Consider the following 22126-nt stretch of genomic DNA (forward strand, 5'->3'; position numbering starts at 1 on the left):
AGGACAAATAGTAGTTGAACACAAAATTCTCATGCAAATTGCTGCCTAAATATTATGATAGGAGACAGCATTAGTTTTTACAGTCCAAGACAGCAATGCTACTCAGGGGCAGCACAACAGCAACTCACAGTGGGCAGGCAGACAGCGGTATGAACGTTACCAGAGTCTGGTGTCTTAACCACCCAGGAGAGCAGACAGCCCCCATTTACAAATGATAAAAACAGACATATCGATTAGAAAGGAGTCAAAGACTTTCAGGCCTCAGGCTACTTACAATGTTCTCTTTGGTTTCATGGACTAATTGCATTGTCTGCTCTCAATCTCTCTCTCTCTCTCTCTCTCTCTATCTCTCTCTCTGACGATTGGCAGGGTGTCTCAGTCTGTAGAATGACAGTAAACCACCTCAGGCAGTATGGGAGAGCTCAGTCTTGTCATCCCCTCCTCTAGACTCCAAAACTCTTAAATCCCGATCTAATGTACACTAATTATTCTCAAAGCCCAAACTCCACCAACCCTGCTGTTGTAAATCACATCGCCATCATATCTATCACCACTACAAAGCCGGGAAATTATAGGGGTATGAAATTACATGACTTTGAGGGCTATGACTTGGGGTGCAGACTGTAACATATGAGCTTTACCATCTGGATTTAAAGCGCCCCAATTGTTCTGTGTGACTGGAATTGTTCGGAGATCTTGGGTTTCATAACAACACCCTCAGTCACAGCACTTCAACTTGATTTCCCCCTGGGTAGAGCACAGTCTGCATGGCTTGGATCACTAAAATTAAAAGAATACATGGAAATGTACAATGAATTTCCCATGTGTTTTATACATGCAGTATTGTAAACATATGAGCGGTGCATTTTGATTGAATATCTTTATTTTTCTGAGAAATGACTGAGAAATCTGATATTACAGCATTTTCGTTTGGCATTTTTTTTGCCTTTGTTAGATAGTTCAAAGTAGAGAGAGACAGCAAAGACTGGGAGAGAGAGGGGGATGACATGTGACAAAACTCCGGATTCGAACCCGCCTCTATTACAGCACATTTTAATCATCATTTTATTTTATCTTAATTTATCTCATCAGAAAGAATTTTAAAAACCATAGTTCCTAACCAGGGGCACCTTTACACAATACTAAGGCTTTCATTGTAACTGTTGTAGTTCTATTCTAACCATGCACTTCAGTTACCTACCTACCTACTATCTATTAAGAAATCCATACATTTTAATTTGTACTTTATGTCCATATAAATTATAATTTGTCATCTCTGTGCTATCAATCACTGTGCAAGGGAAGGTGTCATTTTTTTCAAATGGCGGATATCTCAGAGCCTCCCACCGCCCACACCACACACACACACACACACACACACACACACCGCAATCAATCAAATGGTGGATACAGTCCTTTTCCCCACAACCATCAAATACTTCAAACACACCCAAAGGGCATTCTCCAACAAATAAAACAAATGCTCTTGTATCTGCTCTTCACCCTGGCAACCATGGAAAAGAGAATGATCAAAGGACGCATTAAGCAATTGGAACTCTTTACCCTGCAGCTACATAAAGTATGTTCTGCCTCTGCTGAGAGAAACATACAAGATTTGAGACCTATGAACTGACCTTTGGACCATCTGCAGCCTGAATGTGCTGATACTACCAGAAAGTAAACTTAGATAATTAATCAGCCATCTTCCAAAGCAAAGCCGCATATGAGTTTGCCAGAGTGAGACACAGCATCCGTGCAAAACATCTTTATTATATCACGGGATCAAAAGAACTATTTATTTATTTGAAACCAAAACCCAAATAGCAATCATCTCTGTTGCCAAAAAGAAATAGAGCAAAAACATTTTGGAGTGGCATCGGAGCCCTGTTTAGCCTTTTTGTGGCGAGGCAAGCCATTTTCTCACCAAAATGAAAGACTTTACCTTCTGTCACTGAATCGGAAATAGGCTCACTTCCACTGACAAAAGGTAAAAAGCTGCATCTTTACTTTCTGCGAGCGAAGGAGGAGTGTGGAAGCAGAGCATGACAGTGACCATGGCCTGTGTCTGGGGCTCGCTACAGAGCTGGCTGCGGCTCTGAGGGAACTCATCTGGCTCTTCCACAGCTCCTCCACTCCCCCAGATACTAACCAGGACCCCGCCTGGCGCTCCCAGGGCGCCCGTCTGTATCTCCCTAGCGGAGGAGGAGGCCACTCACCTTGGGGCCAGGTGGACCGGGCTGTCCCGGGCTTCCATGTGGACCGGCGGGACCCTGGAACACATGCAGACAGAGAGGGAGAGAGATTATCTCACAGTATATCGTACACAACGACAGCCCAGTATTTAAGATGAGTCAGATGTCCACTAAAACTTCCAGCTGTACTCTCAACTACAGAGAGATAATGTGGAAGCGTGCATGTGCGTTGAGAAAAAAACACAAGAAAGTTAATCCAGAATGAGTGAGTGATAGTTTTCTCAGAATCCCACATATATATCACACATGGATTATGTCACATTTTTCTTCGGTGGACCTAACCAATCCCATTCCTCGAACATCACAGGTATGCAGTGCATGCACAAGCGCACACATACACATACACACACACACACGTGCGCACACATGCCTACAACACATGCACATTCATATGCACATGCACACCATACATACACCACATTCCTACACATCTGCACCCCTGCTGTTAGCTAGCCGGGCTTTCTCTGAAACGGCGAGTCCGCACTAAAGCAATGTCTGTCTCTTTCTGTCTCTCTCTCTCTCTCTCTCGCTCTCTCTATCATCATTATTGATCTCAGTAATCGTGTGGTTTCCCAAAAAACACATTGGCTATTGAATATGAATGGATAGAAAGGATATTCCCATTCACATCAATGTTCTTGAATGGTGAATGACCATTGTGTAACTATGGTAAAGGCATCATTTAGCCGAAAATTACAGTGGAAATTGCATCAAATCTTTGAACAGTGAGTCTCAACTTTTCACTTATGCTCACTTCAATGACAAAACGAACCAAATTCTGTGTAGAAAAATTGAGCATTATTTTAGAGTTTTATTGCAAAAGGGAAGAACTGCAATAAAGAAATACCCAAGATACCTGCTTACTGTATTAACCCCCTCCCTAAACCCTGCTTACAATAAAACTACCACTAAAATGCTCAGTACAGCCTGTTTCCATGACAAATGCCCCCACCATATGGACCGGCTCGGGTCCCTGGGCTCCGAGTCTGATAACGCTAACAAGCAGAGGCAGCAGAATGAGTCTGGCGTTCTGTGCTGAGGCAGCAGACAGAGACATAACCACCGCACCGCACACTGCCCTCAGCTTCCCACCGCATAATGAGCCCAGGCCTCCCTCTCTTCGCTTTATGACTCATCTTATATGGGGTTACAGTACATTCTGTAGCAGCCATGTGCTCGCCCAGTCTTTTACTAGGAGACATGTTTTACTGTTGGCTGGAGGGGTGTGTGTGTGTGTGTGTGTGTGTGTGTGTGTGTGCGTGCATGTGTCTGTCTCTCTGTCTACCAGCCTGTCTACCTGTCTGTCTCTCTGTCTGTTAGACACATTCAAAATACAGCAGAACATGAGAGGTGAAAGCAGCTGAGCAAAAGGAAGTGTTAGTTCTGAATATTGCAGTCGAGTGATGCTGACAGCAAACCATGCACATACACACACACACATCATATACCCCAATTCATGCAGATACACACACGCCACATTTTCCAGTGTTAATAAGCCTTGATTTTTCAGTGACAATCATAGTTGACAAGTGTTGAGTCTGTCCACTCATAGAGCTGATATGGCTCTGGGGCAGCTGTTCAAAACTATATAGACGTGTTAAATTAACTCTATTGCATGCAGAGTTATATAAACACAGGCGCAGTGTTGATTTTTACATTCTCAGAGTTAAATTAGCCCCAAGGATCGTGCTGTGCAGAAGATGAACTCCTCTGGAGACCAAAAGCCACCTATTTATACACCTTTCCCTCCGCCACATGCTGCATCTATTCAGTAAAATGTCTTGTTCTGTTTAAAGATGCCTTCAGGGCCCGCGGCGGTGATCACAGCATTGCATCATGACAGCTTTGGCAGTTGCGTACGGCGTAGTCCCAACATCAGAGTGGAAACGCACCCTGTGCCGCCGCCGCCGCTGCCGCTCGCATCTGGAACTGTTTGCTCGCTCCACCTTGATGCTCCGAAGACGCCGAGGAGTAAACAACGCTGCATGCATCCTCTCAGCGGACTATCTCATTGTCATGCACCATTACAAACCCAAGCCTTGTTCCTGATTTTAATCACGCAAACCACAAACATGTCTGTCAGCGCCTTTTCCCCCCACAGGCCCAGCTGGATCGCGATGTACACGGAGTACAGGGAAAAGCACATATGGCCGGTGTCTGCTGAGTCGCCACAAGATATGGTGAAAATACATCGGGAGAGTCTTCCCTGAATGTGTTAGTGCTGTTGATTAGCAGCCGCACTGCCTCCAAGGCCAATGAACCTGACCTTAACCTCTTTGTAGTAACTCAGCCACTGAACTTCAATACTAGCTGGTCTGAACTGGCCCCTCCAGAGGCTGTTTCAAAGGATGTTATGACGCCCCGACATGTCTAAAAACAACAGCACCTTCTGTAGCCTTCTGTCTCTTTTCTCTGTCTTTTTTTTTTTTTTACAATTAATCTCTATATGTGTTCATATTATTTTGGATCAATCTACCAAGTCAAATTCTTGGTACTTATTTGGCCAAATAAGGGATTCTTGTTCTGCCAGTGTGTAAAGGAGGGAGACACTCCTCCAGTAGTAAAAATACATCATCAAGATGACATCACACATTGCCTTGAATCCATGGAATTTATGCATAAGTAACCTTTTTAAGGCAATGCAGAGAAGCAATTTTACCAGCCATTATGACGGTATTTTTCATTGCACTTCTTCTTCATTGTATCCCACTTTTGCGTGCATTGATTTTGTCAAATTGGCCCAACCTGATGCCTGCTGAAGGCAACACTGTCCATCTCCCTTACACCATTCGGCCCGTGTACCATCACCTTTATGTACAGCTTACTCACCCGAGGCCCTCTTTTTCCTGCAGGACCAGGTAAACCAGGGGGACCAGCAGGACCCTAGATCAGAGAGATACAGGGAGAGGGAGAAAGAGAGAGAGAGAGAGAGAGAAAGAGAGAGAGAGGGAGAGGGAGAGAAAGAAGGGAAAGTAACAGAGGAACAGAGAGAAAGAGAGCGAAGGGGAAAAAAGAAGAGTATGTTAATGGCAAGCAATAACATGCAGTTCACTGTCCAGGCCTCCGCGATGATGAGTATGTGCTATATTTATGTAAGAGCTATTAAGTTCAAAGAAAGGAGCCAAGTGTTTTCAACTAAAAGCGCTATTAGGGAAGCTCTGAGCAGGGGGGTCGAGTTACATTCTCGGGATGAGTCTGACGCCACGAGCCCTCAGCGCCGGGATTAACATAAACCTCCGTCATGGAAAAAACATAGCATGAAACACATGGAGCGATTGCACGTCATGTTCTGTTGGATGCTAGATGTGAAAGAAAAAGGGAGGAGGAAAAAATAATTCACACATGTGGACGGCACTTCTGCATTCCACAGCAGACCCAAACAATAGGCCTCATTTATCAGTACTCCATTACTGCTGTACGATACTGAATGATGGTTAAAATACTGGGTCAAAACTTACAAATCAGGCATCTATCAGGCAACTCTATTAATAGATGGCTTGTATGTGGGGCCCAATGTTTCCTGGTATTAAACTTCTTTCATTTTGTTTCTATCTATATTCACAACATAAACACAAATACCACCTAAGTGCATGTGTATATGTGATCAGAATTCAGAGTAGGAGTAACCAATGCAACAGGCAAAGTGTGGAAAACTGAGCTCAACTTGATTCTTTGAAAAATGCCTCTGAAAGTCAGATCTTAACTGGATACGAACGCTCCGTAACACTTGACGGCATGTTTCAGCTCGTGGGCTGAAGTGCAGATTTGAGGTATAAGTGGAGTGGAAAGGAAATACAGTGTTATCTCATATATCTTTGGGACCGAAACTGGGCTGTCAGGTGTACACGTGACAGCAATATGCTTTCATATGCAGGATGAAAGACTAAATTTCTCATTTTGGGTTGCTGAATATTTTTGAAGCGCCTATGATGTGTATAACCACCGCAGCATGTAAACACTGCCTTCGGGGGCCATTCTGTCCCGGCCGTAACGCACAGCGATGATGAATGAGAACTCTCTGCTAGCATTTTCCCTGTCTGACGGCTCCTTAGAGATGCACCGACATGTCCGTTCTGACCAGCAGTGCAAACAGAGACTTTGTTTACCGATTGGCCGGCGCTCGGTCCCCCCCCCCCCCCCAAAACGAGTTATGATTGGAAAATGGAAGCCTTTCAAAGACATTAGCGGTTATCATGTATATCCTCGGAGGGCATTACGACACTCTGTTCCAAACAAAGCAAACACAGAGCAGATCGCTGAGGCTTCTCGGAGGAAGGTCGGCTGAGTGCACTGGGATGTGTCAATCAGCGATAATGTAAATGGCAGGCTTCCGCTGTGATTGGGGATAAACTGAAAAGGAGTTTATTACCAGGAATGCCATTTTGTTCTGATGCACCAAGTGAGGGAACTCAATTCGGATTTTCAGTAAACGTGTGACAGTAAGTGAGTTCAAATAAAATGAGAGAGATTTCAAATTTGAACCCAGTTCAGCCTCATGGGATAACTTTTATCAGTCAGCCAAAGAGGAATTCCCCTTCTGGCCAATAGAGCTATTTAAGCTCCAGGCTACTGTGCTACTACCCAATCCCGTTTCCCCTAAAGAAACGTGTCCAGAGTTGGTGCCCACTATAAGATACAGTATTCAAACCAAGAGAAAACAGAACAGCAGATGAAACCAGGCATCTACCAATTGGCAAAAGGTCAGAAGAGATGTTTAGTTTTACAAGGCTTAAGAATTCACTATTCTGATACATCCAATGTTCCTCCTAAGTCTACCCCAAAAATCCCCCATCGCCTAGTACAAATTTCTATTTTGAAAAGTTTTGTCACTATAGCGACTGATTATTATGGGGCAGGCTGGAGCATCCTCATCCCTCTGAATGTCAGAAAAATAGACGGACAGAGAGAGAGAGGGAGGGAGAAAGAAACAGCTGTTTGTTCCTCTCCACTCCTACACTCGGACACATGGAAACTGTGAGCGCACCACCGCCTTCGCCACAACAACAGGGCCTAAAGAGACCGAGACACTCATGAAAGGAAATGATAACATTCACATGCTTGATCTGTAACCGCCAACACAGGGGTCAAATCCCTCCCAATGGAGTCAATTCAAGAAGTCGATTTTCTGGAAAATAGGGTGAATCGTCTTTTTAACTTGCTATTAAGTTGAGTTGAATCGCACACAGGAATCGGCCCTGCATTGTCCCCCAACATGTTGTCAATGAGTGAGCTGGCGGCTATACGAAGCCCTAATAACAGACCGTGTAATTGAGACATTTCCAAGAGGGGAAATGCATTTGATAGGCGATGAATGGCTTAAGCCTACACTTCCTCCCATCCTTTGAAGCTTGATTCAGGTTAAGCATCCTTATAATCAAATATAAAGTCAAACTTGATCCTCACAGGTCCCACTTATAATCTCACAGTAATGAATGGGTTATGCCTTTGTAGCAACACTGGAGTCACATCTCATCACTTTGCCTGTGTAGGTAACATTCTTATAGCAATTGATATATCAAAAACTAAAATACAATGTACTTATGCTTCAGTAAATTACTTACAGTGCTATTATTGTACTGAAGACGCCAATGCGTGTCTCTCAAAACTCAGCTTTCCAAACAGTTCCTCTGGGGTGTTGAGCAAAAATGCAGCAACTAGCAAAACATGAGATTTCTGCGGAGCTGGGTTTGTATGAAAGTGGGATAATGAATAAGTTACCATTGCTATAACGTTCCACACTAAGCAAAACAAAAATCATAACAGCTATTCATGTAAAAGCTCTCAAATGTGAGTTGCACTATGACAATGTAAAATGTGGCTGAAGAAAAATACTTTTTATATAACATGCCAAATACCAAAACTCAAATTAAGAAATGTTTTAAATGATCATGTAACACTTACTAAGGTCATTGGCAGCCTATACATACCAGTGTACTTGTCTGGTTATGTGCCTGCAGAACTACAAAGTATTTCCCTTAGGGGGGTAAACCAACTCGTTTTCAAGTTAAAACTGAAGAGGTAATGACACAAACAGAGTGAGCCACTGACCTTCAGCTGAACCGGCATTCAAAACATGCCTGCATCGAAACGGCCAGAGCAGCCAACACATACAAACAGCTGAGGACAACGGCGGAAAAGAACAAACACTCTGCCTCATTTATCAATAATTCTGCTAAGAATACAGCAGTAAAGTATACTCAGACTCGGAGGAGTGAAGATGAGCTGCGACAACTCAGCGCTGGCTAAGCTGTGTAAGCAGCTACAAGGTCACAGGTACTTTATAGCTGAGGTAATACTGTGGAAACTCTGGCAGATCAGTTCAGACATCTAACATCATCACGTACATTCTAAAGCCTCAAACAGGACAGATAGAGCGACCCGGCACATCTCACTTTCATGGAAACATAAGCAACGGATGAAGATCTAAGCTATTAAACTGTGTTCAGGCTTATGGAAGAGGCAAAGCTATCCTGACAGCTAGCTGACGTCATGAGGTTGGATGGACAGCTCATTTTTTTCTTGCCTTTTTTCTTGCTATAGCTCCCAACCTAAAGATGAGTTATCCTCTCTCGCACAAGAGCAAAAGTGGCTGGCAGTATTTCAGCAGGGGAATGACATGTGTTATTTTAACCACCTGTTGATACATGAAAAAAGAAAAGTGCTTGGACACGCCATCACCTCTAAATCAATACACCGCCCTGCCAAAATATTTTTTCATACATCCTGGGAGTAGGTGAGGAAGCCAAATGTTAGAAAGCACTCAGAGCATAATGGCCGTAAATTAGCTATGATTGCCTTGCATTGTAATTTTCCTCTTGATCATGCATAGCGCCGCGCTGACTTGTGGCTCAACTCTTTGAAAGCTGTTCCAGACACACTTATAGCCGTGATTCTCATTCATAAATTCAAGCACCTACCGGAGGACCTGGCTCTCCTTTGGGGCCGGGGAAACCGCCTTCGTAGTCGTAGAAGTAGTCTGGCTCCTCGTATCCGTAGTCGTAGCCTCCCATGTCCACGTCGTCGTAGCTGCCGTCCGGGCCGCGCTCCTCCGACGTGTCCACCTGATTCTCCCGGTACAGAGTGGTGCCGTTGGGTCTCAGCTGAGTCTCCAGGAGCCGGTCCGTCTGGTGAGGCCTGGCGGTGCTCGAGTCCCTGGAGCCGGTGCTGGAGTTGTTCCTGAGGCCTTCCTTCACGCGACTCTGCCTGACCGTGGAAGTCAGGCCCGGGGTGGTGTCTGGAGGCTGCGGCCTCCCGGAGCTGCTCTCCTCCTCCGTGCTGTTCTCGGACTGATCGGCGGCCTCGTGGAGCCCGGGGCGTTCCGCTGGTACGTCGGTGGTAGTGGTGATTGATGTCCTATGGGTGAGGCCCAGAGAGGCCAGCCCACTCAGGGTGGCTGAGGTGGGTCTGTCAGAGTGGAGGGAGGATGCGGTGGAGTGGGCGAGGGGCTCCAACAGGGAGATGTGGCTCCAGGCCCCCAGGTGAGGTCGTACTGATGGGCTCAGGGTTGAATACTGTGTGAGGGAACTGTCTGCGGGTAGTTTGACGGTTGTTCTGGCTTTTGTGGGGGTCTGATGGGTATGGGGTACTCCAGCCGGGGCAGCGGGGGACTCTGTGAAGGGAGTAGAAGAGGGGTCATTTGCCTCCATATCCAAACCGAGGTGTGGCAAAGGCGATCGGAAAGTGTCGGCCAGCCGGCACTGTTTTTTAAGGTAGGTACAGTAGCGCGCGGCAGCCTGGGCCGAGGGGTAGATGTCCAGCTGGCAGACCCGGCCGTGGAACGGTGCCGCTTTGGAGTTCATCCTCCCCAGGGTGAAGAGGCCCCCAGAGTCCCCCAGTGACTGAGGCCTGCCGAGGGTCTGCTCCCGCTGCTGCACCGCCCCGCAGTCCGCATAGAAGGACACGGAGCGCGGGCGGACACCCACGGCGAACGAGTGCTGGCGCGGCGCATCCTGCCAGTCGAAGGTGAAGTAGACGGAGGCCTTCTCGGCAGTGTAAACCACCACTCTGCGGGGCAGCAGCTGAATGCCAAAACGCAGCCTGTCCCTGTCGTCCTTGACGCTGAAAAGAAAAGCATTGTTTGCTCGCCAGGAGCTTAGGCTCACCACGACAGAAAACTCCTCGCCGATCTCAGGCGGGAACAGGCTGCCTGCCGGGGCCTCAAAGAGGGAGCTCGGGTCGAGTAAAACCCCGGGAAGAGGGAGGTTCGGAGGAGAGGGAGCAGTGGCGGAAGTGGAGGAGGGTGAGTTGGTCCTCTCGTAGGGAGTGTCTCTGCTGCTCTGGGCTGAGAGCCCCAGCCGATAGAGGATATCCACTCCTGAGGGACAGAGGAGACACTGGTGAGCTTAACAGAGCACGACTGGATCACTAATGGGTCTTCATGGCAGACTTGGGCTAAATATTTTGTGAAAAAAATAAAAAGTGCTAACTTTTCAAAACATCTGGCAAGATAAATGCACCAAAAACTACTTCAGTGCATCTGTTGAATACATTTTTACCCATGTGTGGTGGTCTTTGCTATGACTATGAACACAGTGGTAATACAGCTTGGTGCTTGCAGTGGGTTTTGAGAAACACACACTATGCAGAGGACAACCAATCTACTGAACTCATTAGAAGAAAAGATGGACCCAAAATGGCAATATCAAAAGAAATAGAAATTAAAAGAAAGAAATGAAAAGAAACACATGCAAAGAAGACAGAAAAGAGAAGATTCAGATCCTGTTTCTCTGACATGGTGACATTATAGATTACCCATAATCCTAGTGGGACAGACAACACATCACAAGACAGGAAAGACAATGATCTTTTTAATGATCTTGACACACATTCAGAAAGCTTCTACGAACAGAAATATTGATCTAGGATGATTCAGATCACATGACCAATATCAGTGGCAAAAGAGAGTCAAACTGGTCTCAGATTAGTATTGCTATTAAGGCTCTTTATGAATATTGGCCCTGATCAACATGGCCATGGTACTGTGGATACAAAAGGCAATTCAGATATCAGTCAGGGATGAGAGTCCTCTATACTTGTGCACTATCAAACTTCATGGTTTACAGCAATTTCCAACAAAAGAGCTGTGGCTTTCAAAACTGTTTTGGAACAACCCCCCCCCCCCCCACCCCCCCCCACCCCACCCATTGGAATTTCACCACACTCCCAATTCCTCCCACCTACTCACATTTTCAACCGCTGGTACAAGCATAAATTGCCTAATTTTGAAAGGAAATCATACAATAATCATCCACAAGATAAAGTTTATTCCTGCATGAGATCCAGTGGTTCCTGCAGATCCCCTCCCGCAGTGTAAAGACGATCATACTAGGTAAAAGGTGGATAAAGAACGCTTGTGGAAATTGATCATGATTAATTCTATCTCAACTCAACAGCATCGCCACGAATGCGCAGTGGGACTGTCCACAATCTGTACTTGTTCAAACTAAATGAGAGAAGAAAAAACAAAACAAAAAAATCTGTGCTCAGCCATTGTACCCTCACAGCAGTCTCCCCGTGATGCTGGTGACCCCTCCTTGTTTTTCTCCTAGAGCAAGTGCCAGAGAGGCAGCTGGGGCCCAGATGAGCGGAGGGGACTGGAGAGGGATGGGGCAGCGGTGGGATGCAGGAACCCAGTCCGCACAGCCTTTTTGAATCAATCTGCCACCAGAGATTCATGAGAGCAGCTTTCCTCCAAACGACCGAGTCATTCTTTTCCTTCGCTCCCAGGTAATTCTTCAAAAACTTTATGTCGGGTCCGCTGACACTGAGGCGCAGCGGGGCAAAAGCACTTAAACCGTACTTGGAGACAAGAGGCTTTTCTGTGTGCACAGTTGGGGCGTCGAGCAAAGTGGAAAAGACAGATCACTAAGCTGGAGGGAAATGTGTCACATGTGTCACATATGTCAGCGCTGGGAAGCAATAGTTTGAGGAAAAAAGTTAAAATGACATAATATGACAAATGGGAACAAGGACTTCTGACATATATTGTAAATGTCAATTGAATCATAACAGGGTCAGTCATTCGAGAAGTTCTGACTGTGTGTGTGTGTGCGTGTGTGTGTGTGTGTGTGTGAGAGAGAGAGAGAGGGAGAGAGAGAGAGATAGAAAGAGAGAATGTGAGTGAGTGTGTGCATGTGTGAGTGTGCTGGCAGACAGAGGCGGTAGAACTATGGAATCCAGGAAACAGGAGAGCTCTTTAAGCCTCTGTGCGTGTGTGTGTGTGTGTGTGTGTGTGTGTGTGTGTGTCCGTGTGTGCAGGTCTATGTGTTTTGGTGGGGAGATCCCAGGGGGAGGAGCAGCAGTGAAGGTATTTTCATTGCTAATCCAGAGACGCTAGCTTCCTTTGAAACAACTCCTCCTCCGTACTTGGGGAGCTAACTCTCACAGACCGGTTTATTGATTTGGCGTTACAAGAGGAAGCTGAACGCAGCAGCTCAACCAGTGATCTGCATCTCCAGCGCAAAGGTTTCAACTGAACCACTGTCTTCTATTATTTTCTTTATCTGTTAAAAAAAAGATTTTAAAAAATGCTGCTTTTTCAGCAAGGGCATTGCGCGTTCACATTGTTAATAACAGTCAAGAATGCAGACGGTAAAAGAAAAAAAACCCAGACATCAAAGCTGTAACATGCCTATTTCAGATGAGTTGCACATGTATGACCTTTTGACCTTTCACCTTGGTTGGGGGTCAAATCAAACCGCCAATAACTTAGAACGCCTTGGTATAAATGTTGACAGCAGAAAAGTGGGAACAAGCTACCAGATGGGGATTTTGTAGGTTTGCCATTGTATTTAACACTTTTATATCGTCGCTGTCGGGTGAAAACCTCCTATTTCCAAAATGTCAACTTTTCAGGTTTTGAAAGGGTTTCTTAAGCTCAGAGGTTGGAGAATTTCCTCAACCGATAGAGGAGAATGCAATCCTGGATTTGGAGTGAAAACATGAAAATCACCAAGATTGGAGGTACAGTAGGAGGTTTTCATGACAACAGCGATATGGCAGCACTCATCAGGAAGTAAGATAGCATATTATCAGCCGCCTAAAAGTCATATCTTCAAATAGTCAACTTTTCAGACATTGAGAAAAACTGGTATCTTCCCTATCAGCCAAACATTTCTGACATTGCTTCAATAAGCTGGCGTGGTCCTGAGGTCTTCAAACATGCATTAGTCCAAAACTCCAAAGTCCAAAAACTGGAAATACAGGGGGTTTGCAGAATACTCTCCATATATTGATCTTTTACTTTATCTGTTCACATCCAGAACAAATGAACAATATCAACCATAATAACAGCTTATGGGTCTACTGATATATGATGGTATGTGGTATAAAAGTTCCAATCACCCATCAAACTGAAACAACCAGTGTTAGACAAAATAATGAGATGGAATTTGATATAAAAACTTTAGTGATCCCCATGGGGAAATCATATTCCTAACAACCCCAACTCCAACACTGTCGGAGTTGGGGTTCTACGGCTGTTCTATGAAGCCATGGATTTCCCTGACTTATATAAGAAAAAGAGGCTGCATGTGACATCACCAGAATGGTGGGTTATATCTTATACTTATAAGAAAGTATCGCTAAGATCACACAACTTTTAACTTGACTTTTAAGAACAAACATAAGGATATTAGAGACTGTTCAGATTCTCCAAGGCAGGAAAAAAGCAATATCGGAACTCATAAAAATGCCTTTTGCAAGGAAGAGTTACAAAATATAGTATATTTCACTTTTTCACTTAGGTGATGAGAAAAAATACTGATGTGGACCACCTAACAGTTAAATACAGAAGGTAGGGGAAGCAGTACTTTTCTGGTGAGACAGCGGTACACTGGTGTTGTTTTTGGTTTAGCCGTTTTGATTTAATCGGCCAAAAGGTTGCTTTTTCTGTCACAGCGCTTTGGAGCGAAGGAGGGGGGAGAAGGAGAGAGCCAGAGAGAGTGAGACACAGAGAAATAGCCAGAGAGAGAAAGAGAGATGAAAAGAAAAAAGACACACGTCGGGGTAGATGCACTCCCGCAGCCCAGGTAGGGAGTCAGTCTATCTGCAGCGGATCTGAGCACGCACTGAGATGTCCTTGACATTCTTTGCCTGAGGTAACGTCAGCCTGGATTCCAATTAACCTGTCTCATATGTGAAGACAAGCCGCTCCAGCTCTCGGTGCGCATTCCTCCTCCCCTAGTTATGATTGATTGATCCTGCGTGGAGTGGGCTCCTCAGTGATAGATATGCTGGGAGGGGACAACGCACGCTGGAGTGAGGGGAGGGAGCCTTGACACGGTTTACGCCAAGGTGAACCTGCGCAAGGGGCGGTAAATAACGCACCGCCTCACTGCATCACGGAAATGTGAACAAAAATGGGAAGATTCATCTTGAGATCAGCCTATATAGATGCATATATGGTATTTCTGGCAGTGGCCCAGCGATATGCCAGTCAAAAAACAATATACCCTCTCAGCAAGATCAGCTGGTGCGAGCAGTTGACTTGAGACGGAGCGGGGAGTTTTCTTTAGTTTCCCCTGACAATGTTCTTTCTTGTTGAGCGAAGGCAAGTTCTTGCAAGGAAGTCACATCCTGGAGAATAGGTGGGATTAAACTCGAACTGTCCGACAGCTGTAAAGAAACTGAAATGGGCCGGCTCTACTGAGCAGTGGTGAAAACTTTCCTATCTCTGACTGACTCCTAACTTCTGCCCTTCTCACCTCCAACTCCTCTCATCCTTGTTGCTGTGTTAAAAAAAACAGATGGATATCACCTTATCCCCCAGCATCTGACCAGCCAAGGCACAGTCGCCAAAACACGCTCAGCGTTTATTATTGAGATTTCCTCTTCCTCTTCTCTGTCTGACTGATGAGCGTACTTTCCCAGAGGGCTTTTATTAGCATGTATTGTTCGCATGTGACATATTTAGAGCCTTGCCCTGATGGACCAGAGATGAGAGCAGCAAGACGGGTAAGCAGATAGGAGGGAGGGAGGGAGAGAGGCTATTTGGGCTGCCTCTACCTGCATTCTGAGACCTGGAGAGCAAGAGCAGACATGTTGAGGGAGGTTTAAAAAAAAGAAAAAAGGGGGGGAAAAAGCAAGGGAAGAGGAGCTCCTGTTTGCAGCTGCTGTCCCTCTCTGACAGACGCACTGCCTGCGTCCTGCCTAAAAACTACCATGACAACAACTACTGCTAAATATGGCTCCCTCCTCGCCAGCAGTGTGTTCCAACTAGGCTTATAAATATGCATGATGTAAATAGCTGCAGTATTACATTGTGGCGCGTTGCGTCATTTATGTAGTTAGACAAATAACATTATTACCCAACATGCATTGATTTGGTGACTTTGGTGTACTTTACTAATTCTAACATAGGGAAAACTGGTTTGCAGCATTTACACCAAAGAGTATATAAAAACATGAGAAATAAATAGCAATGGAAATGCACTTTTTGCATCATTGTGGACTTTGTTCTTTTGCAGTTCCTTTGAATATTGCTCTGCAAATAATTTCCCCCCAAAAGTATAAAAATGCCCTTTTTAAGGTTTGTCAAAGTGAGGTAATAACAAGAACAATGAAAACAATTGACACATTTCTGTGCTGAATGAATGAATATTCAACACACAGCATTATTAATCTATAAACCTAGTGCAATAAAGATAACTGTGGAGCCCCCCAGGGGTCACCTGGTACAAAAAAAAATGATGCGGAAATCAGTGGGCACGGTTTTCTTACAATTTACTCCTAAACCGTGCCCACGGATTAGTAAACCATGCACACAGATTTGTAATATCTACATTGAACATCAAAGAGGGACTTTTAGGCCTATATACAGTGAGCCAGAGCCATTACACACAGCTTGGCATACATATAGTGAGCTGTAATAGCCATTAGGCACCTAGACCATATGTGAACCATAACCATTGATTAACCACATCAGTAGGTCTGATTTACGATCCGATGTGTGTTTTGGTGACAATATGAAACCCATTTACTCCCTATAAATCATGCTTGTAGAAAAAGCATGTTAATTAAATTTTATATGCAACTCTGTGGGCCGCTTATCAATATACATATTACAAATCCCTGTGCACGGTCTACTAATCCGCGGGCATGGTTTAGGACTCCGTGCGCACTGATTACTAATTCGAGGGCATGGTTTACTAATCCATGCCCACGGTTTACTATTTACTACTGTAGTAAACCGTGAGCATGGAGCCCTGCGGTTTTCCAATCGGTGCCTGTATGGATTTCCACATCAATTATTTTTTTCTTACCAGGTGACCCCTGGGGAGCTCTGTAGAGAACAGCCAAAGCAATGCCACATTTTGATGCTGAATGAGGATTGTAAATTGTTAAGACAGATCACGTTCCGGTCTGTCATTGCTGCTGGAGCGGCAGCTTAACTGTCGCTCCCGGTGTGCTCAGATATCGGAGTGCGCGCATAGCGGCGTTGTGTCTGGGATTGACCTCATGTGGAAAGAGCACTTTCTTTCTGCTGGTTGAGCTCACAGTGCAGAACAAACACCCGGTTCCCTTAATTTGTCGCACCAAGTGTCAAACGGTTTCCCGTCTCCACCCGTTTATTCAATCCATACCTATCGCCGTTTGTTTTTTACTCCTCTCTCAGTGACGCGTGTATCTCCACCAGCTTTCATGAACTTCGTTTCCTTGTTTCAACTGTGCTACACCACGGAATCGGTGCTACATTGTCATAGAAAGTAGCTTGCTGTTCATTGGATTAAAAAAAAAAAAAACTTGCTCGCATTCCATTGGTAATTGTAAAATATTGCTTTGCTTCGCTGAATATGATTGGATAAAACGCATCAAAAACAAAAACCCACGTGGAGTGAGCTGTTTTTTTTTTTTTTTGTCGAAAATAGTTTGTGAATCTAAAACGTCCATATGCCGGAGGTCTTTAAGCCCTGACTCTATTTAGCAGTTGAGGCCTAAAGCAATAGAAACAGGATAAATGGTTGTTGTGATCCATAGTTCACATGGCTGAAGGGCAAAGGTCAGAGATAGATTAGTTTCACCACAGACAGGAACAAAATAGATGGAAGGGCTACTCAGAATAGAAAAAGAAGCAGGAGTACCCCAACAGACTGGTCACTTCACAGAATTATCATTTGACATTAATGATGCTCCAACACCACCTTATCACAAAATCTTGAAGAGAAACTTGAGAAGGTAAAGCTTAATCACCGGTCCTCTGCTTCCAAAATGTGTATTCTATTCAACAAACTGGTGGCAATGGATTATGTTTCAACTAATAAACTGATTAACTCATGTTATGAAATAGAGGTTCTGCTGTTTACCTTGTGTTAGGTAGTCTTCTTCTGCAGACAGTACTGCTGAGCATACTGACAGGAGCAGGAGGAAGTTCCACCTGGAGGGACACACACACACATACATGCACATGTTAGCTTAAAAAGATGGAAGATGATACTAGATTACAACCAATTAGCTTGTATTAACCAGTGATGTAGCGGTATATAAACTATGACATCCAATCACTGATCATCTCGAGGCAAACAACATCCATTATAGATAAAGATACTCTCATACATTCATTCAATTGACCCTCTTATTCCTATTCAGGGTCTGTCCCAGCATGCATTGGGTGGAAGGCATCCGAGCCAGGTTGCCAGTCCATCACAGGACTAACACAGATAGAGACTCCCATTCATACCTATGGGCAATTAAGAGTCTCTAATCCACCTGACTTGCATGTCTTTTGGAATGTGGGAGGGAACTGGAGCACCCGTAGGAGACGCATGCGACCCTGGGGAGAAACTGCAAACTCCACACAGAACGGAGCAGGAATCAAACCCTGGTCCACCTACATATTCCTGCGACTACACTGTGTTTCGCTGTGGTTCGCTGTCCTAGATGGCTACTGGAAAGCTGTGTTATGTCAACTTCATAACTCTCAGATGGCGAGTCATTAAATAACACTCAGATGAGCAAAAAATTGAATCCGCTCGACAGAAAATATCATTGGTCTGCTGCTGAGGTCTTGTCTCGGTCTCAAGTGAATTACGGCAGACAAAACCGCGGTGAATCTGGGAAAAATACCAGTGACTATCCTTTGGCTATGTTTCCACCCCAGTCATTAGCTATCATGAGTCCAGCATTACCCTGGACAGGCCCGAGGAGAGACAGCCTGTAACTGAAATCAGCAGTTTAGCGTGGAAAGCGCGGATCATTTTATACTACTGGGCCTTGAGGCGATGATGCATGGGGAATTTTTTGAGACAGCGGAGGTCGGAAATGTTTCCTGCAGCAGAGACAGGCATTGTCAACGGAAGACAATAAATGTGGACAATATAATGGGCTATAAAGTATCATGAAATAATACAATTGCTCAAAGATGCTGGTCAAATGTTGCTCGTCTGTCATCGCCTTTAAACGCTGATTCACTGCTTCCTCTCAGTGAATGGCAACAGTGGGGAAAAACATCTAACGTTTCCATTATAATAACACTATAGGTATAGAGAGATGGAGCTAAGAAAAAGGAAGACAAACTTATGGTCATATAGTCTTATCTGCATGATTGAACAGCTTGGAACAGCAGCCCATCATTTCCTAGCAGTGCTGTCACATCCTGCATGTTGTGTCCACAGTGTCAGTAGGTATTAGATGGAGGTATTAGAGCAAATCCATAAGAGGGAGAGAGCATGACATGTAACACAGGTCACCAGTCACCAACTCATAACACTGCAAGTACATTTCATATGTCGTAGGCCACTGAGTCACATAATTGATCCTGTTTTCAGTTAATATGCAGGGAAACCCACTCAAACAAAGTCCCGAGACTCATTCCTCAAGGTTTTGAATACAAATCACACACTTGGAACAGAGAAAATAGAAACCTTGGATCCCCTTAGAGAGGGCAGCCTGACTGCTCTGTGTTTACCACGGCATTCAAATGTGACATTTTTATGTCTGAGGATATATAGGGAAAAGTCACACATGGAGCATTTTTGTGTTTTGTTTCAGTGTCCCCAGACAAAGATGGATTTAGTCCTAAAAACAGAGGTGTGGTTGTTATATATAATAATTGAATGCTGCTCATGCAAACATGCCCCAGTAAATCTCTAACCGAGGGAAAAAGAGGGAAAAACTCCAAATGAGATTTTTGTTTTGACCTATTGAGATAGAGAGAGGGAGAGAGTATGTGTATGTGTCTGTGTTTGTCTGTGTGTGTCTGTCTGTGTCTCTCCATTAAGGTTTCAGTCATAGAGATCCTCCATCATACTGCCAGAGAAAGATGCTGCGATTTAAAACCTTCTTCACTAAACACATATTAATGGGTAGAGTTCAGATAATGGATTTTCTGAACTTGTAAAGAGCACTTTGGCTCCTGGATCTGCTTTCACAAAGCCTCTCAAAGGGGGCTGCTACTGGTCAAGTATATACTAGTCTTTTAGAATAGACGGTATCATGTAGTGAATTGGTTGGGTTTACCAGGGTTCAAAAACCACAGATTACATGTAACAGGATTACAATAATTTGAACTACAAAAAACAGAGCTGCTATCTGTTGCAGTAACTGTTCACACGGTTCTCAAATTACAAATCCTTTTGAAAAAAAGTGTGATCACTGGTTGTTAAAGACACATATTTCAAGGGAAGAAAATGATAATAAATTGTTGGCTAGTTTGCCTATCTACATGGCCCTAAAATAAGGTTACCTTTAGTTTTCAATGGATTCATGCAACTTGAGCATACAGGTATTTGACCCCCACTGACCCCACCTCTAGGTGGCACTGCCCACCATGTGCAGTACAAGGACAACATGTACACAACCACTAGGAGGAAAAATGAGGAGTGGACAGTGTCATCACAGGGAGCCAGAGCATGTGTGCATTGTTTTTCTCTCTGCCAGTGATTGCGCTGTCCACTCCCCTTATTTCCTCCAGCACACAGCAGCACTGCTGACAACTTAGACTCTAACAAATATCACAACATAACCATAAAGGTTTCTCTATATACTTGTGTAATGGATATTTAGTCATTATTTATAAGTCAATGTAGCCATACATTCCTCAAGGTATTTGAGATTACCTCTGGAGACACATGCTCTCCTGCAGGCCAAGGACTGAATCCAACTACTACTGTCTCTCCTGTGTCTTCCCTATCTTCATCCCCACTGTGTCACCAAAGGGAAAAATACTGCAGCAGAGTGTACTATCAATTCTTTTTTTATGTCTGTGTGTCCAGTTACACTGGACACACAGACTATGTTACATGCATGCAGCATAGATGTAGCAGAGTAGATTATCTATCCTATCTACCTCAGATAGATATGTAACAGGATTATAAAATTATAAACCCTGGGGACTTTATGAGAAGATCTGGGCTTTTACAGTAGATATGTTTAAGTGCAGAACGTCCATACTGTATGTGGGTATGTGGAGAGTGAAACACTTATGGTCAACTAAGACAATTTAATACACTCTCTCTTTTCTTTCTCATCTTCTCCTCTGACTTCAATTAATTTGATGAATGTGAAATCAAATCTTTTGTTATTTACTGTAGCTGGGGACCCTAGTGGTCCTCTTAAAGACCTACTGGGGTCCCCAAACCTCACTATGAGAACCACTGATCTACCCAGCCTGACTGAAAAAGAACTCTGGCATATATGAACTGTAACTATAGGGTAAGAGAAAATTACAGTGGTTGTGACATTTGAATCTTATTGTGGCCAATTACCTGCAGTTTACTCCAGTCCAGTGGTGACATCTATATAGGGACAGCTCAACTGTAATTGACATTCAGTTCACATAAAACCCAATCGCTGCTATGTCATCTCCTCGGTCCTACAACACACTTTACAGAGCATTTATCATCCGGAGCAGCAAAGCACACTCTGTACATTCAGACCAAATCAGTCAAGTTGACAGATAGCTCTGTACACAGTAACAGCTGCTGCCACAACTTGAAGTGGCTTCTGGCAGCTTGTGTGATGATTTTCACCACTAAAATAGTGTGGCGGCAGTTCAAAAGACTTCAGGAGACAGTAGCTGTGCTTTTTTTAATAACCGATGACAAAAAGCTACCTGAAAGAGAGCCATCAATCACACCTCGGACTTTGAGGGATTGTTAGGCCGGTGTGGCAGCTACAAATAGAATGGGTGCTGCCTCACAAACATTTCTCCTTTGTGGCCTTTGTGGATTATGTTAATCGATGTACCCCTGAAGAGAGACTGCCAGTGTTTGTGTGGCCCTGTTTGACTGAGAGCCACAGGCAGGCCGCCATGTTTGTTTTCCCAGAGCAGCGTGGCCCTCGAGACTTGGGTGAGAGAGAGAGACAGAGAAAAAGGTACGAGAAAGACAGAGAGAGAGAGAGAGAGAGAGAGAGAGAGAGAGAGACTATAAGGAGAAACAACACGAGCCCTGTCACCTGTTCCCCATCGGGAAACTGGTGCGACATTCCACGGCCGGGAACACAGACATGCACCCCCACTGCAGGAAAAAAGGGAATAGGGGAAAAAGAGGGGGAATATATGAACACAATCATTCATCTGTTGAGGTAGGATAAAACTGACATTTATAAAGCCAACGGGTAGCTGTTTCAGCTTAAAACCTGGCAGAGTTTAAAAGTGGAGCGAAAAGAGAAAAAAAACAACTAAATATAACACGTAACATCCCCTTTTGGAGTGCCAAGTGGGGCCATCTGATGCTGATTCAGACAGCCTTTTCTGTCTCTCTGTTCAGGGCTATTTAAGGCGTCCCTGAGGCCCTGCCACCACCGACAAGACCTGGATCAGCGCTTCAGCACATCCAACGATGACGTCAGAGCAAGCGGTGGGAACTTTCCAGTGCCCCAACCCGCACATTTGCCAGGTTTCTGTCTCGCCGTCGGATGATGAGCTTTGTGCAGCT

At 44.6% G+C, this 22126-nt stretch overlaps 1 protein-coding gene across 1 annotated transcript in view; it reads right to left on the reverse strand.

Annotated features, from left to right (window-relative positions):
* Window positions 1-22126, reverse strand: part of col24a1 (collagen type XXIV alpha 1) — a 151022-nt gene that overhangs the window by 82319 nt on the left and 46577 nt on the right. The window contains exons 18-20 of the mRNA XM_078285863.1: window positions 9170-10566; window positions 5082-5135; window positions 2217-2270 (exon numbers count right to left, since the gene is read on the reverse strand). Of these exons, the coding sequence (XP_078141989.1) occupies window positions 2217-2270; window positions 5082-5135; window positions 9170-10566 (1505 nt within the window). The remainder of the gene's footprint in view (window positions 1-2216; window positions 2271-5081; window positions 5136-9169; window positions 10567-22126) is intronic.

The sequence above is a fragment of the Centroberyx gerrardi genome, chromosome 9, assembly GCF_048128805.1.
Source record: "Centroberyx gerrardi isolate f3 chromosome 9, fCenGer3.hap1.cur.20231027, whole genome shotgun sequence".
In the NCBI taxonomy this organism is placed as follows: domain Eukaryota; kingdom Metazoa; phylum Chordata; class Actinopteri; order Beryciformes; family Berycidae; genus Centroberyx; species Centroberyx gerrardi.